The sequence below is a fragment of the Erpetoichthys calabaricus genome, chromosome 4 (genome assembly GCF_900747795.2).
Source record: "Erpetoichthys calabaricus chromosome 4, fErpCal1.3, whole genome shotgun sequence".
Classification (NCBI taxonomy): Eukaryota; Metazoa; Chordata; class Cladistia; order Polypteriformes; family Polypteridae; genus Erpetoichthys; species Erpetoichthys calabaricus.
In genome coordinates, this window is record NC_041397.2 from 144,942,322 (window position 1) to 144,957,917 (window position 15,596).

The following is a 15,596-nucleotide window of genomic DNA, read 5'->3' on the forward strand; positions in this document are numbered from 1 at the left end:
TGTTGAGTAAGTGACTGGATGCCATTGTACATGCATCAATAATTAACAGTTTTGCAAGACGGATGTCACGTGCAGTGCTACTGTTCATGTTCATAGTGGATACCGATTTGTAGGATCTAATGCAGTTCATAAAGTTTTTACTGTCAGGTACATCGTTAGTTAGAAGCTTCTGTAGATATGCAGGATATGAATGTAAAGGAGGCAGTCTAATTTGAACCTTTTGACAACAACGTGTAAATTCATTACTTGTATTGCCAGTTGTTTCTTCAGGGAAGTTAAGTGAATGACAATGATTGCAAATGACATTCATTAATCCCAATGAATTTTCCTGAATAGTGGACTCATTATTGAACGCGTTGTCAGCTAACTGGCGCAAGCGTTTAGCAGGTGTCTGTCATTGATGTCCGTGACGTGTATGTTTTGCTTGTGCCGTTTGAGAGGTGCGTCGTGCTGTGTGAGAAGCCCGTTGTAGTTTACGGCGTGCATTGTTTGTATTGAGCCTTGCCCGTTTTTGTATGTCGGTCAGTTGAGCTTTCTCTTTTTGGAGCCTTGCCTGCTTGTTTTCCGGCATTTCAGATGCGCGTGGTAGACGTCTGCGTTTATTTATTTTGTTCCTTCGCTGCCGTTTCTGTATGTCTGAGACGGGAGGTGTTTCGTTTTGAACCCGTGCCTGTTTCGAGGCAGCACTGTGAGACGCGCGCTGCATGCGTCTACGTTCATTGTGTCTGTCCATTTGGGTTCGTTTCTGTAACTGTGTTAGTTGAGCTTTGCGTTTTTGGAGCCGAGACATTTTTTATTCTGGAGTTTCAGAAGCACGTTGTAGGCGCCGACGTGTATTGTTTTTTTTTCATGCGGGTTCGTGTGTTTGGTCCCGTTACCCGAGCCGTATCGTTTTATACCCGTGATCGTGAATTCATGACTTGTTTGTTCTTCAGCATTAGAAATATGGATAAGTAATAAGGAGGATCGCACTCACTGTTAATATGGAGCCTTTTCTGTGGTTGAACGGTTAAGTGCCTCATTGTAATGAGATCCACCTATGCTGCATAGTGTGAATGTGTTGAGATGACGTATGTTTAATACGGACGGTTCGTTCAGAAATGGGGCTTTGTGTGTCATTTCTTATTCATGTTAGTGTGGTCGTGGGTGTGAATCGTCCTTTTTGTGTACGTTTCGTGTGCTATGTCCGTAGTCTGTCCCGTTTCTTGTCCAATGGGCTTTGTGTGGCGCTCGCGTCTTCTTTTTTTTTTTGTGTGCTAGGGGCTTGTTGCCTGACTTTTTATTTCTGTTAGTGAAGGGGGTGTTTGTGTGTCGTGGGTCTGAATCGTCTTTTTTGTGTGCGAACCGCTTCGTGTGCTATGTGGTGCTTGCGTGTGACTCCTTTGTTTTTGGTGTTCTAGGGGCGCGTGGCCTCATTTCTTATTTCAGTTACTGGAGGGGGGCTTTGTGTGTCGTGGGTCTCAATCCTCTTCTTTGTGTGTGTCCCGTTTCGTGTGCAATGGGCTTCGTGCGGCGGCGGCATCTGACTCCTTTTTTCTGTGTGCTATGGGCGCGGCGCCTCATTTCTTATTTTACGTTGCATTCCATCCGGTTTCCGTTGCTTGGAGGGGGGGGATTTGTGGGGCGCCTGCGCAGTACGTCTTTTGCGTCCACGGCCCATGGCCAGATGTCTCTGCGTCCATCCGGTTTACCATTCTCGTTTAGTAATATGAATATATATATATATATATATACACATATACACACATATATATATATATATATTATATATATGTATATACACACGTGCTCTGAACACGTACAAATCGGGTTACGACCAAAAAGTTTGCCAAACTTTTGCATCTGTTCACGACCACACACTCGGTATACGAACAAGTCAGTTTCCCTTTTCTTTTTGTGCGCGTCGATGATTTCCGCAGGTCTTCAGTCTCTCCCTGTGCAGCGCACGAGACAGACAGACAGACAGACAGACAGACAGAGCGTGAGAGAGAGGGCTGGCCTCATAAGGCTGAGAAGGCAGTTAAAGAATGCACCGGGCTTGTTTTTAAAGTTACTGATTCGAGCATTGTTTTAACCTCGTTGTACGTTGTATTTAATGAAGACTTTTTTCTATTGGATTTTAACCTCCACTTCTGTTTACAGCGATCGGTTCGTAGCGTGCATTGTTGCAATGTTACTTTTCTTGGTTGTTTATTAAATTACAGATTTTTCAAATGTTTATTTTTTTCCCTGTGCTTAAAACTCATTAAACAAAAGTGTTTTTAGCGAGCGGTTCGTAGTGCTATAGCACGAACTCTTGCAATGTTAGTTTTCTCTGTTGTTCAAGGTTTTCTCAGTGTTATTCAATGTTTTTACATTTAGTTTACTATTACGCTGTGCATTCTATGGTATAATTAACTATATTTGTGCTTAAAAATCTTTAAAAAAATATATTTACATACAGTTTGTACGGTCTGGAATGGATTAATTGTATTTACATACATTCCTATGGGTGAAATTACTTCAGGTCAAGACCAAATCGGGTAACGACCAGATTTTTGGAATGAATTACGGTTGTGTGAGTTCTTGTTTTGCACCCCAAAACACGAGGCTGAGTCTCAGTACTTTAGCAAAACCAGCTTTATTCAACTTGAAACAGGAACAGCACGGTTATTTATGGTAGGGGGATCTTCCACTCTCCTATACACAGACACAGCAATCAGGCAGGGTCTTGACTAGGTTGATGGCCAAGTAATACTGTTCCCTGCATTTACAATATTCCTTGCATCACCTATCGATGGCAGGCGCTCAGAGCGTGACTGCGATCTTTTAGGATTTGTTTTCGCAGTGAGCTGCTACAGTGCTGGGAGCCTGCGGTTGCCCTGGCGACCAATATGCTGTCTTCAACATACATGGCGATATCGCTTTGGGACACTTCACGGCGTGTCATCCCACTGGGGGGAGGCCAAGAGTTTATAAACCTTACAATATATATATGTCCTGGAGAATAAAATCATAATTTTTTGAAACGGCAGACTACCTCTACTTTTTTTTTTTTAATTTTCATAAAACGAATTATGCTGAACTATAAAGGATCTAATTATTTACAAAGGAATTTACAGGACCCCTAAAGGCAATGGGAAGGATCTCATCTAAATACATCTATTTTTTGTTTTTTTCTTATAGACAAAAAATACAACCCAAGTGCATTTGTATATTATTTTGTCTTGTATCAATAGTTTATAACTTTAATGCATTGGTTTTGTTATCCAAGTAATTTATCATGCTTTTAGTTTAAAAATGACAGTTCACAACTTAATTGTAAACTGCACAGATAAGTGTGAGCATCAAAGCTTTTGGCCATGCCATCCAACACCAAGATAGATAGTCAATCGTATGTGTATAATATTACATTGTCTGGAACTCCATGTTTTTTTAATATTAATAATTGCTCATCCAAGGGACCAGAGAGCAAAGGCAGGAGAAGCAACAGACACCAAGGCACCTCAGAAAGAGAGAGAGGCAATTTCATCTAGACGTCAGAGAATGTAACTCATGCATCAAGCCAATTGCTGAATCAAATAGCTGCTCGAGGCAATATCCACCTTTGATATTGCTGATTTTCAGTAATCTTTCTAACACTAGATATATCCAGACTTTGCTATCTATTTATATTTTCTATTATAGTTTCTTCTACTGGTGTTTAACATGCTAAATCTTGTCTAACTTGTCCTATGATAATATAGTATATTAGCAAATAAGTTAAATACTATGAAGCCTATAAATAAGACACATAACGACAAAAAGTTTGAAGTACTTAGTTAAATTAGTAAAATGGTGGCAAATGAATACTAACATGGTTAATACACTTCATCATGCTAATAGTTAACCATCCATTATTAAGCATGCATAATCTGACAGGGCTATTTTGGCAGCACATGGTGCTGGAAGGCAGGAATCAACCCTGGGCAGAGCATCAGTATATTTCAGTCTACTGTAGGTCTAACTGCAAATATTTGCATTAATATTTAAACCAGCCATGTTACTTTTGAATGTTAAGAATCCAAAGTCGCCTCTTCACAGTCAAAAATCTGCTTTTCCGATTAGTTTTCAAAATTAAAGCTACGCATCTTTGGCTCCATACTAACATATTAATTAGTGCGCTCAGTCACATTTATCATTTTCTTCTGAACATAATTTACTGAAAGTGAACAACAAATAGCATGATTGTGAGTTATTTAAAGTACTGTATATGACAGGAGTATCAACTGCTAATGTACATAAAAATATTAATAGTTATTCAAGAGCAGGCAGAGCTTGTCGGTGGATAACAAGTGTATGAATTATTAAGTGAAGAAAGATCTAATTGTTGTCCTCCATTTAGATCTCACTGATATCCCTTCAATGCTAGAGAGGCTAAGTTTTTGGATGATGTGTGAGTTGCTGGATGGCATATGGGTAAAAAACCTGTCTGACGAAGGCGGAACCTGAAAAGGTCATGTGCATGATATATTCAGTGAGTCTGAGAGATATGCAAAATTAAGAGACTGGAATGGAAGTGATGAGTCATATTGCAAGAAGAACCAGGCTGAGGTGGGTTTTTTGGCATGTGGAGAGAAATTCAGAGAATGAGTGCGTAAAGAGATGCACTGTGGGAACATTGCGACAGAAGTAGATAAGACGAGGACAAGGGAGGGTTAACATGATATAACTGTAAATGTTGGGAAAACAATATGAAACTAAAAGGTCTCAATCTTAAGAATACACAAGGCTACAGAAAGTGGATGAAGTGAATGTGGAGGGCAGATGACCAACCGGAACAAACCCAGAAAACAGATAATAACCGTTAAATGGGGTTACAGTCACTAGAACAACAAAATAGGTTATTTTTGGAATCCTGATATTTATGTCCATCCACTGTTTCTATAGAATATTTTCTATTTTCTGCACTTACTGCTCACCATTGGTAGAAGACATTTTGATTATCAAAACTGAATTGCTCAATAGCTTTTGATAACTAGTTAAATATAAGAGATTTTGAGAAGAATCTGTTTCCTTCTGAAAAGAAGAATATATGGAATCAGCCATTGTGGACTCCAAATCGCTGTTTGTTTCATAGTACAAAACCTTTTTTTCTTGCAAAAATTGCTTCTGTTTCTGATAGATATTTATAGTCTTTATCACAGTTAAAAAAGATCTTTCTTAGATATACTGTATGTTTTATTTGTGTTTTTTTAAACACTCAGTTTTGTCATAATTTAAATGAAAGTTAATGATCAGTAAAAAGAGTGGATTAGTGATGGTAATACTGAAGAGAAAATACAAAGTATTGTGAACCTTAAGTTCTCCAAGAAACACGCTATAAAAATCTCATAAAGAGAATGATTAGAGTGGGTATAAAAGAGAAGTAGGGACTAAGAATGTTAAGACCCAGAGTCTGATTATTATTTGGATGTTGTCTTTACCCATGATGACTTACAATATTTAAGAGATTTGGGATCTGTACCAACATCATCAGGGTTTAAATTCCAAATCCTTAACCACTATGTCACACTGCCTGCCAGATATGACATGAGGGGATATGGAGGGCAAGTGATCTAACTATATGTATCAATCTCTTAACATTCACAGCACAGTAAACCTACCTGGTCCTGTCCAGCATCACGGCACTCTTTCTCATCAATAGGAAACAGTAACACACTTCCAAGTCGAAGGTCTATAATTAAAAGCAAAAAAAAGTTAAGTGAGGCCCTACCAGCTTCAAATGAACACAATGCACAGACAACCAGAGAATAATTGTATAGCTACAACTACAGTACAAAGAAGAAACATAACTAGACAGGTGGATTGGACAGTACTGATGGCATGACATGGGCACTTATCATCTACAGTATAAATGAGTAACATATGAATGTGATAGTACCATGCCTACACTTTCCACATCTAGTGACAAGATGTACTTGTATTTTTGGTTTCTTATGGCAGATGTGACACCTTTACTTTATGACTATTGGGACACTTGCAGCAAAATCACTTCTGAATTGGAATGTAAAAAAACAGGAGAATTTGCTTCATGAACGCTTTTGGAATACTGGATGGACAGAAAGTGCTTATACCATTAAGAATTCATTTTTTGGGATACAGGTACAAGAAGCTGGCCGATGCAGACGGCTGTTCCATTACAAATCACTTCCTTTTAAGGAGTATAAAAAACCCTAAACAAGTCATGATAAAACAGTAAGTGCTGCGTTCTCAAACATGATATTCAGTTCTTGTGGAGACTCAGAAACTATACCTTTCATTTCTCCTGCCAGTTCATAATGCTTTCTAGGTTGGTCAGAGCGTATCTCCAGTGCCGTGAAAAGACCACCACGGCCCCAGTGTCCAGAGTCATCTTGCAAGGTTTAGAAAGAAACTGACAGTTAGATTTGTATTACACATAGCCCCAAAGAGTCTCAGTATCTACAAGTGGCTGCCATATCAAAGCTCACCATTCATCTGTATATTAAAGAAAAGATAATCAGGCCTGAGGGAACAAATAAGAAAAGATGGGCTGTACCAACACAGTGCACAATTATGGCATCCTCATTGGAGGCCTGGGGGTGAGTGACATCTCCCATGACGTAATGTATGGCCATTTGATCAGGTTCATCCAATTCTAACCCCAGACTCAGATCGACATCACTGTTCTCCTCATCTACTGACTCTTCTTCACTGTCTTCTGACTGCAAGCATGTGGAGATATAGCCACATGATTCCCACCATGCAAGCCTAAGCAGGAAAACAGAAGAATATTAAGTAAATTTCTCCAACCCTACACTGAGCCTAGACAAGAGGGAAGGCAGTGTGAGTATTTTTTGAGTAGCATAATATAGAAGGAAAATGGATTAAACACTGGCACCCTCACAATTAATTGGAGCCTCACACCCTATCCTTCGGTGCCAACCTCTATATTATTCTGAGGTGAGAAAAGCAGTAATAAGTTCCATCTAGTATTTTAAACCCAACAAAGTGTAAGCCTTTTCAATTGAGATGGCAGAACACCACAGCAGTCCCTCCCCAGTAAAAGCGGTAATATGTCCTACCATATTTCTTTCAATACTATTCCTCCACTATTTTAACTATGTTCACCTCTTGGATGTTCCTTTATATGGCACAATGACAGTGGCAAGGGAGGCTTCAATGTGCACAAATGAAGAATGTCTCAAAATGGAAATGTAGGTTTCAGAAGATACTACAAAGCGGTTTTCTAAAGGCTGACAATTAAATGCTACCAGACCTTTTGCTTCATGTCCATCTCCTTATTCTTGAGCTTCTGGGACTAGCTGAACAATAAATGGCTTTCTGTTTCCCCGACCTTACTAGCTTTTAACACTAAAGTATATTCAATATCACAAAAGACAGCTGAGCAATATGCCCATTTGTGTGTGGTGCTCTGTTTTTTATTTCCTTTTTAACCACAATAATTCCATACCCTGTAGCCACACACACTTTCTAATACCCTTCCCTTGTATCTTTAACACTAGAATTACCAGAGCCTATGGAAAAACTCATAGATCCGGCCCACCTTAAATCCGTTCGCACCTCTCCATCAGCGTCTTTTGTCCTGTAAATGTGCCAATAAAGACAAGCAGCAAGCAGCCTGCTAGTCCATCCCCCCACAGCTGCAGAACGTGCACAAAGTTCTCCCAGGTCATGCCTTGATTGATTATCTGGGAGTGAAGTGCTGGAGTTTTAGAGTGGAAATAATAGATCGTTATTTGGAACACATGCATTTCATGTGTGTTCCGTTTCTACAATAATCTGTGTTAACACATTGCTAAAACAGAAATGTTTTTCATATTTTAGTAGTAAATGATAAAATGTTGGCATAAACTAAATAATGTGTGAAATGCGTGATTGAGAGAATAAAACGTGTTATAGCACACAGCAAATGGCAACCTGCATGTTCCTGCTTGCATTGAATAAGCTCACACCTTCTGGTGCACGGTGTCAACACAGCACGGAGGAAAAAAAGAGACAAATATATGGGACATTGGGTATAAATTTATTGTACTTGTAAAAGTTAGCTTTTTTCAGTTTTATTCTCTCAATCATGATCATGCTGTACCTCCTCACCCCGCCTCTCCTGATCTGACTCTAAGTAACAGCGCCAGTATAAATTCACAACCGATCTGACGCTGTTCGTTTTCAAATAATATTGCAATAGTGCAATGATGTTTTCTGATTGGTACTATTCAGGTCATAAAATTATTTCTTCAAAATGTCACATATATTGTCTCTTTCTTTCAGGTGTGTAATAGAAACCATAGCATAGAGAGAAGTGTGCGCATTGCAACAGGTAAACATGTCGTAAATGTAGGAAGGACGGTCCTTGCGTGTGTGTGTGAACTGTTCATTTGAATTTGATGATTGCATATAGCCCTGAACTTACCGCTCTGTACTATTCTTTCCTCTGCATGTCCTAGAGTACAAAAGAAACAGCACCATACAGCAACGTGGAGACTGGCAAGATCGGGAGAAACAAAAAACAAAAAAAACCCACGTGGTCACTGATTACAAGTGCAAGATGTTATGCGAATGAATATGAATAATATGAATAATGTTGCATCCGTGCCACAATGTTTTTCGAAATGTACTATACAGGTCATAAAATGAATAATTCCAAATATCATATATACCTATGTCTCTGGTTTTTTCTTTTTTTTGACATCATAGGCCATAAGGCGCATACTAATTCAGCATGAGCAGGAACACTCAATAAAACTGAATAAAAAAAAAATATCAAGTGGCGGCGAGATACGAAGAATGCAGATTCACCAGCTTTTGTGTGTCAGCTTTTATCCCTCCAGATCAGAGAATGTCCAGTTCCATTGCCTCAAAACACCACTCACATCTACAGTTATTCCAAGTTTCAAATAAATACTATTAGCATCAGATCCCTGGGTGGGGGTTGCGGTAGCCTTCTTCGTATCTCGCCGTCACTTGATATTTTTTTTTTTATTCAGTTGTATTGAGTGTTCCTGCTCATGCTGAATTAGTATGTATCATGATCGTGACTGAGAGAATAAAAGTGAAAATAAAACGGTAACTTTCACAAGTACTATAAATGTACACTGTCTGTTATGGACGTAAACCAAATGTATGTGTGTACTGTATCATATTAACAATAAGAGCAGCTCACTACTGAAAACGGCAAATATAGGAGGCAGTCGGGATTGAACCAGGGACTCTTGATTACAAGTCAGAAAATCTTACCGCTACGCCACGGAAGCTGTTGTTTTATTTTGGAACCTTTTATGAAAGTGTTTATTTGATCTTTAGACTTCAGACTTCACACATTATTTAGTTTTCCCAAAATGTTATCATTTACTACTAAAATATGAAAAACTTTTCTGTTTTAACAATGTGTTTACACAGATTACTGTAGAAACGGAACACACATGAAATGCATGTGTTCCAAATAACAATCTATTATTTCCACTCTAAAACTCCAGCACTTCACACCCAGATAATCAATCAAGGCATGAGCTGGGAGAACTCTGTGCACGTTCTGCAGCTGTGGGGGGGGATGGAATAGCAGACTACTTGCTGCTTGTCTTTATTGGCACATTTACAGGACAAAAGACACTGACGGAGAGTTGCGAACGGATTTAAGGTGGGCCGGATCTACAACTTTTTTCGTAGGCTCTGGTATTTCCAGTGTTAATGCTGCCAACCTACTGACCAAATAAGCTATAGTAATTCAGCTTCCTCACTTGTAGCATCTTGGAAAGCTTTTAAAGTCTGTGACAACTGAAATACTTTTCATTGTTAAAATCTATTTTATTCTGGGAAGATCGCTTGGTGGAAATGTGATGGACTAAACAAATATTGTTCTATCGGTATTACTCTGCAGATTTACATCTTACTAGCTCCAACAACCACCACCCCATCATACAGTACACAAAATATCTGGACCTTGCAAGTACATCAAAACAACAGCAAAAAAAGTATGCTTATATGTAAATGGAATGTTTCGCCTCAGCATCAACAATAAAAAAGCGTAACTGTCTCACTTTTTTTTGAGCTTTGCCTCCTCTTGTTTCAATTTCTTTTCATTCAAAAGCTTTGCCCTTTTTGCTGCAGCCTCCTGACGCTTTTTGCGCCTTTCTTCAAGCTCCTCTGGAGAAAGAATTCTCTTGCGACGTGTCTGGACATTTACATCTCCACTAAGAAGAATCTGGAGAAATTACAAACAAAATGCAAAAATATGATGGAGCACAGATATTTGAGACAAATAGTTTTTTCTCCTGGGTAAATAGCTCTTGTGGGAGCAGGAAGCTGAAGAGCACTGAATATGCTTCTCATCATCAGGCTTCAGTCTGGTTCTGAAACACTTTTCTATTTGTAACAGCTATTCTGGTGTGAGAAAAATAGAATTAACAAATATTAACATTTTAGAAGGAGAATTGGGTGATCAGTTGTGTTGTTATTGTGCTGGAGTGAATGAACCCAATAAAGAACTTATTGCACATTAAACTACATTTTATTGTACAAAAATTGTGTTTGGTTGAGTTGTGTCTGGTGTTCGGGGCTCAGGAATGCACCTGGGTGGCCACAATGCATTTTTTTTTTTTTTAAAGTAAAAGCCTGAAGACAGCCTCTTTCTCTGATTGTTACTAGCAAACAGAATACTATGGTCGATCATTCCTTGTCTAACTGAAGTACGGTAAGGGTACAAGAAAATGCTGTTGTAAAGCCCGCTATTGGTGGTAATGCAGGGTTGATGTAACGGTTATGAAATAAAGCCAGTTTTAGTCAGAAAGCAGCCTGTAATTTGAGGTCTTTAGGGCTGAATATGCTGGGTATAATATTAACTGTATCTTCTTACCTGTCTCACTGTCTGTATATAGCTGGTTTAGACCTTTCTTCCTCCCCCCCATTAATAAAATAACCTAAGAGGTTAGCTGGAACTTTTTGTGTTAGTTGTATGTCACATACTATGATAAAACACTGGCGACTCTATATTGTCCCTGAAAGAGTGAGAATGAGTGTTTGCATTAGTGAATCCTATGAAGAATGGGTGCAGAACCCAGGGTTGATTCCGTTGCACCAAAAGTACTGCCTCATCCAGGACAAAAGGGAACTGCTCCACTTCTCCCAGGTGAGTCAGAAGTGGAGTTGGGCAAAACTCATCTGGAGAGGTGTGGAGAAAAAAAAGTAAAAGAAAATAACTTTTATCGTATTGTGGAAGGGAATGCAGAAGCCACTTCTAAGGTATTTCATCAAATAAAAATATTTATTTGGACCTGGGGCTTGTGTGGGTAAACTTGTGCCTTGTGTTTGGGTGACTGCCATGGACCCTATAGGTAACATCTTGCAAAGGATTCTGCCAGGACAGGCTCTGATCTCCATTACCTTAAAATCTACATCTTCAATTGGAATTGTGGTGGATATGATGCTGTCATAGCATTTAGTAATTATCAGCTTTTAATTTAAGCCACAAGTTATGACAACCACAAGCCAATTGTTAGGGACATATACAGTATTTATAATCAATTTTCATGAATTCCACACATTTCAGTTTTTAATTTTGAAGTTATGTCCTGATAAAATCTAGCATGGCCTGTTTTAGATTTGCATTCAAATGGCCGATTACGTAAAAAAATCAATTCACTGATATTAGAACTGAATTCTGAAAACTTTTTACATGAAAAATATTTTTATGTTTATGTTAAAGCAAACAAAAGGAAGGGCAACGAGTTTACCTTGACATTTGCATATTTGTACCTACGGTATAGCTAACAAGTGGGATGAGGTTGCAAGTTTTTTTCTCACAGACACTAACAAGCCCATCCATTGTTGAAAACTTGAATCTTAAATGTTTATCAATAAAACACAAAACGTGCATTTTAAGTACCATGGTCTAACACTGCAACAAAAAGTGATTTGTATATTATAAATATGAATTATGCTTAATCAAAGTATGTCAACATGATTTAGATATTAATCCTGCTTTAACTTTTGTTGCAAATTTGTCAACAATGAGTATAATGGAGAAATTGAAAACATGCTGTACAGTATGTTGTGAGATTTTTCGGTTAAGGAAGACAAAGGTTTTGAGGTAAGGCTGTTCTACTCTCTGACCACAGTGCCAGAGCTTGGCAACATGCTGCATGTTGATTAGCATGTGCAGGTTAAGAATTTCACTGTACTCTGGACATGTGACAATAATGACCCTTGTGGTTGAAATTTAACATCTTACTAAAGAAAGAAAAATCCTGTAACAAGCCAAATCAGTTATCAGGCAGGAGAAAAGCTGTTCATTGTATCTTTTAATTATTCCTCAGCAAAAAGCAGTCTATTACAGCATGGTCAAAATAACAAAGAATAGAGGTTAATTTTATAAACTTTTGAATTTACATAGAGTGTCAATCAATGCATACATTTTACTCTGGTTGGTTCATTGGTTTAGACCCAAATGATTTATATAAAAGTATGTTGTATTATATTCTGGTTCTTCTTATACCTTTGAGTTGCGCCACCATACTTGAAATTTCTGCGCATATAACAACTGTTCATTCTCGTTTTTTATAGGACATCTGCTAATTTCTTAGTCATCTCTTAGTCATCCTTCAGTACATTTTGTATATTACATCAGCCTATCTTCTGGTACATTATTTACTTGACCATGTCAGTATTTTTCCTAAACCAATTCTTGTATTTCAGTGCACATTTTGTTGCTCACTTGACCTTTATCTGGTTTCCTGGTGTGCCTGAACAGGTTTCTGACATGTATTAACACTTTATTCTATTTCTTTAAGGTGAATGCTATATGTTACCCTAAAATTATTCTTCCACACCCTATACACCCATAATGCTACCCAGAAAATATGAATAAGTCAAGGAATATGTAAAAGGTTTTTTGTTTGTTTTTCCTTATTGTTATGAGTCACCATTGAAACTCAACCCAAAAATTGGATCAAGTCAGCAATGCACTGGCAAACTGTCAAGTTCTAAAAAGGAGGAAGAGTGAATATAAAAAATCTGAATGCCAAATGAAAAGTTCAATAATACTGGGCCCAAGTCTCAGTTTAGTACTGGGTAATTTCTGTAAGTTACCGCATTTTGAAACAACAAATAAAAGAAGAGAAATGTGGCAAGAGGAAAGATCATTTTTAAAGTGTTGAATATTAATATGTTATATCATATACTATAAATACAAATTCTTATCATATACATTATTTTTATGCAGACACAGTGGCATGTTGGTTCATGTTGCTGACTCATTGACCTCATGCCTATTCAATGTGTGCCTGGATGTTTTCCCTATCTCTGGTTTTCCATCCACATTCCCAAATATTATTTCAGTGTACAAACCTAACATTAAAGGTTACAGCTGAGCTTCTACTGCCCGTTTCAAACAACAGCTACTGGTATGAGCTGTCATGGTCAGCAATACCACACATTAGGTCATTACAATGCCAACTGGTTCATAGGCTTCAAAATATGGGAATCAAACAGTGTTACATCATAAAAAAAACACTGAAGACCTGTAGGCAAAAGCTTCAAGGTGTACAATGACCTGTACAGGAAAGAATTAATTGACTAGACACTGGTCCCCAAAGTGTTGCTTGTTATAAAAGTGGGAGGATGTACTGTGTGAAGAGAATATAAACCAGTTTATTAGGCAAACAAATTGAAATTCCTGATTTTAAAGACAATATTACTTAAAATGCAATGTAAGTGGTATGATAAAAACAAATTAGGCTTTCCTTGTTTTGGGCTATGAGCCAAAAGAAGAGTATTAAGCTGCAAAATAGTGGTTGCAAGTTAAATGCTTACACTGGACTTGTTGCGAAGTGCTCTTCCTCCCTGCCCTGTGGCATCAAGTAGGGCCCGTTCCAGCTCCACTAGCTGATCAAAGGCTTTTCTGTCCTGTGGACTTGGGTCTTTCGAATAATCCTTGCCGTCATACAAATACATGTGGGCTGTAGGATAAATAATGCATTTTTAAAGGAATGTTGGGTTGTTATGAAGAGATATATCTGCAAAGGCACCAAACACTTTTCACAGTAAATACCATCCTTGTCACAGAGCAGCTTAAAGACTCATAAAATTAAACAAACCTGGTAAAAGTGACATAAAGGATCAACTGTTAGAAGTGGACTTGTTACCCAATCCTTCTTAGCCTCAAAATGTCACTCACTACCTTAAGTCTAACATAATATTGTGAGAAGCAACTCTAACTAGCTTCCTTCAGGATGGCAGAATGAGTTCTTGCAGATTTAGCCTTCAAATATTACCAAATAAATAACTGTATCATAAGGTTTTAGATACCTTGCTGACTGTGTAATATAAACACAACAAACAAGATAGTGGCTTTCTTTCTAAAGAGAAACACAAAAAATAAAATATAAATCATTGTGTGCTTGAAAAAGAACTGAAGAACCTACTCTGGTCTTCTGGTTTAGAGCCTTCTGCTTCAGAGACAGTGGGGGAAGCATCTGAAACCCACATGCCTTTCTCGCTTTTGCCTAGGATCATTTCAAGGTCTGCATCCTGGATGGTGCTTTCTTCAGATGCCAAAAGCTTATCCACTCCAAACTTCAAAATTTCACTTAACTGTGCAACAAATCATTCAAGACAAAAATGAGAGGAAAAGAAATATGAGAAAAAGTGTAAACACAGGACCATTTATTAAACATGACTATACTGCTAAAACTGACTAACCCAGCTGTATTCCAGTGGCACAAATAAACTACAAACAAAGTTTTGAAACCACACACTACAAATGTACTGCACCACAATATCATGTCACATTCTGTGTGAAGTTTGAATATCTTCTTTGATAGTCAAGATTTGAACATGTCAGGGTCTTCACACAGAAAGAATTTTATGTAACTTCATTCATAACCCAAAGCTAATCTGTTCAGATAATGCAAAGGCAGCTGTACCTGAGAAGATGGCAATACTTAATTCATTCAAGTAGAAAGTGCAATTAGATTGTCTGTGTCCCAGAATTGTCCTGCTGTAGTGCCAGGTTGTGTAGGAAGTGAGAACAGATAGCCTCTGACAAGCTGCCTTGCTCTAAGGCCAGCAGCCTGTTGTTTATCCTTCACTGACCTGAAACTGATACAGGTGTCGTGTCTGCCACAAGTTTCAACGCAGTATGGGTGACATATCTGAAACAATGTCACTGATGATCCAGTCTACTGCATCAATCCTGCTCTTTTGTGGTCACTTAAGGGCAACCAGATATTGGATGGCGATCTGTGCAGCCAGTGGGCTGAAATCTTACCTGGACTGGATTAATCATAAATTCCTGGTAATATGGATAATGACACACATATGGGGCATTATGGACACAGAAAACTAACAGTGTGGTCTTTGCCTTGTTATGACTTAAGCTTTGATCAGGTACTATTCAATCTGTACGTCATTGGGTAAAAGCTTTGTAGCATCCATCTCCCAACAGTTGACCCATTAGGATGGCAGGAATCTCCCACAGCACACTGTACAAAAAAGGCAAACAGACACAGACCTCCCAAGGCATAATTAAAAACCTCATTATATAACTTGGACATTAAGAAATGCATTAGGAGTGTATACTCTATGGCATCTTTCAATAACCA

The 15,596-nt window shown here is 38.2% G+C and overlaps 2 protein-coding genes across 2 annotated transcripts in view; one reads left to right on the plus strand and one right to left on the minus strand.

Annotated features, from left to right (window-relative positions):
• Positions 1–15,596, plus strand: part of arl13b (ADP-ribosylation factor-like 13b) — a 326,110-nt gene that overhangs the window by 294,757 nt on the left and 15,757 nt on the right. The window lies entirely within an intron of this gene.
• Positions 1–15,596, minus strand: part of chd1l (chromodomain helicase DNA binding protein 1-like) — a 106,039-nt gene that overhangs the window by 16,268 nt on the left and 74,175 nt on the right. Inside the window, exons 15-20 of the mRNA XM_028799863.2 lie at positions 14,418–14,586; positions 13,807–13,952; positions 10,038–10,201; positions 6,539–6,750; positions 6,275–6,373; positions 5,625–5,695 (exon numbers count right to left, since the gene is read on the minus strand). Of these exons, the coding sequence (XP_028655696.1) occupies positions 5,625–5,695; positions 6,275–6,373; positions 6,539–6,750; positions 10,038–10,201; positions 13,807–13,952; positions 14,418–14,586 (861 nt within the window). The remainder of the gene's footprint in view (positions 1–5,624; positions 5,696–6,274; positions 6,374–6,538; positions 6,751–10,037; positions 10,202–13,806; positions 13,953–14,417; positions 14,587–15,596) is intronic.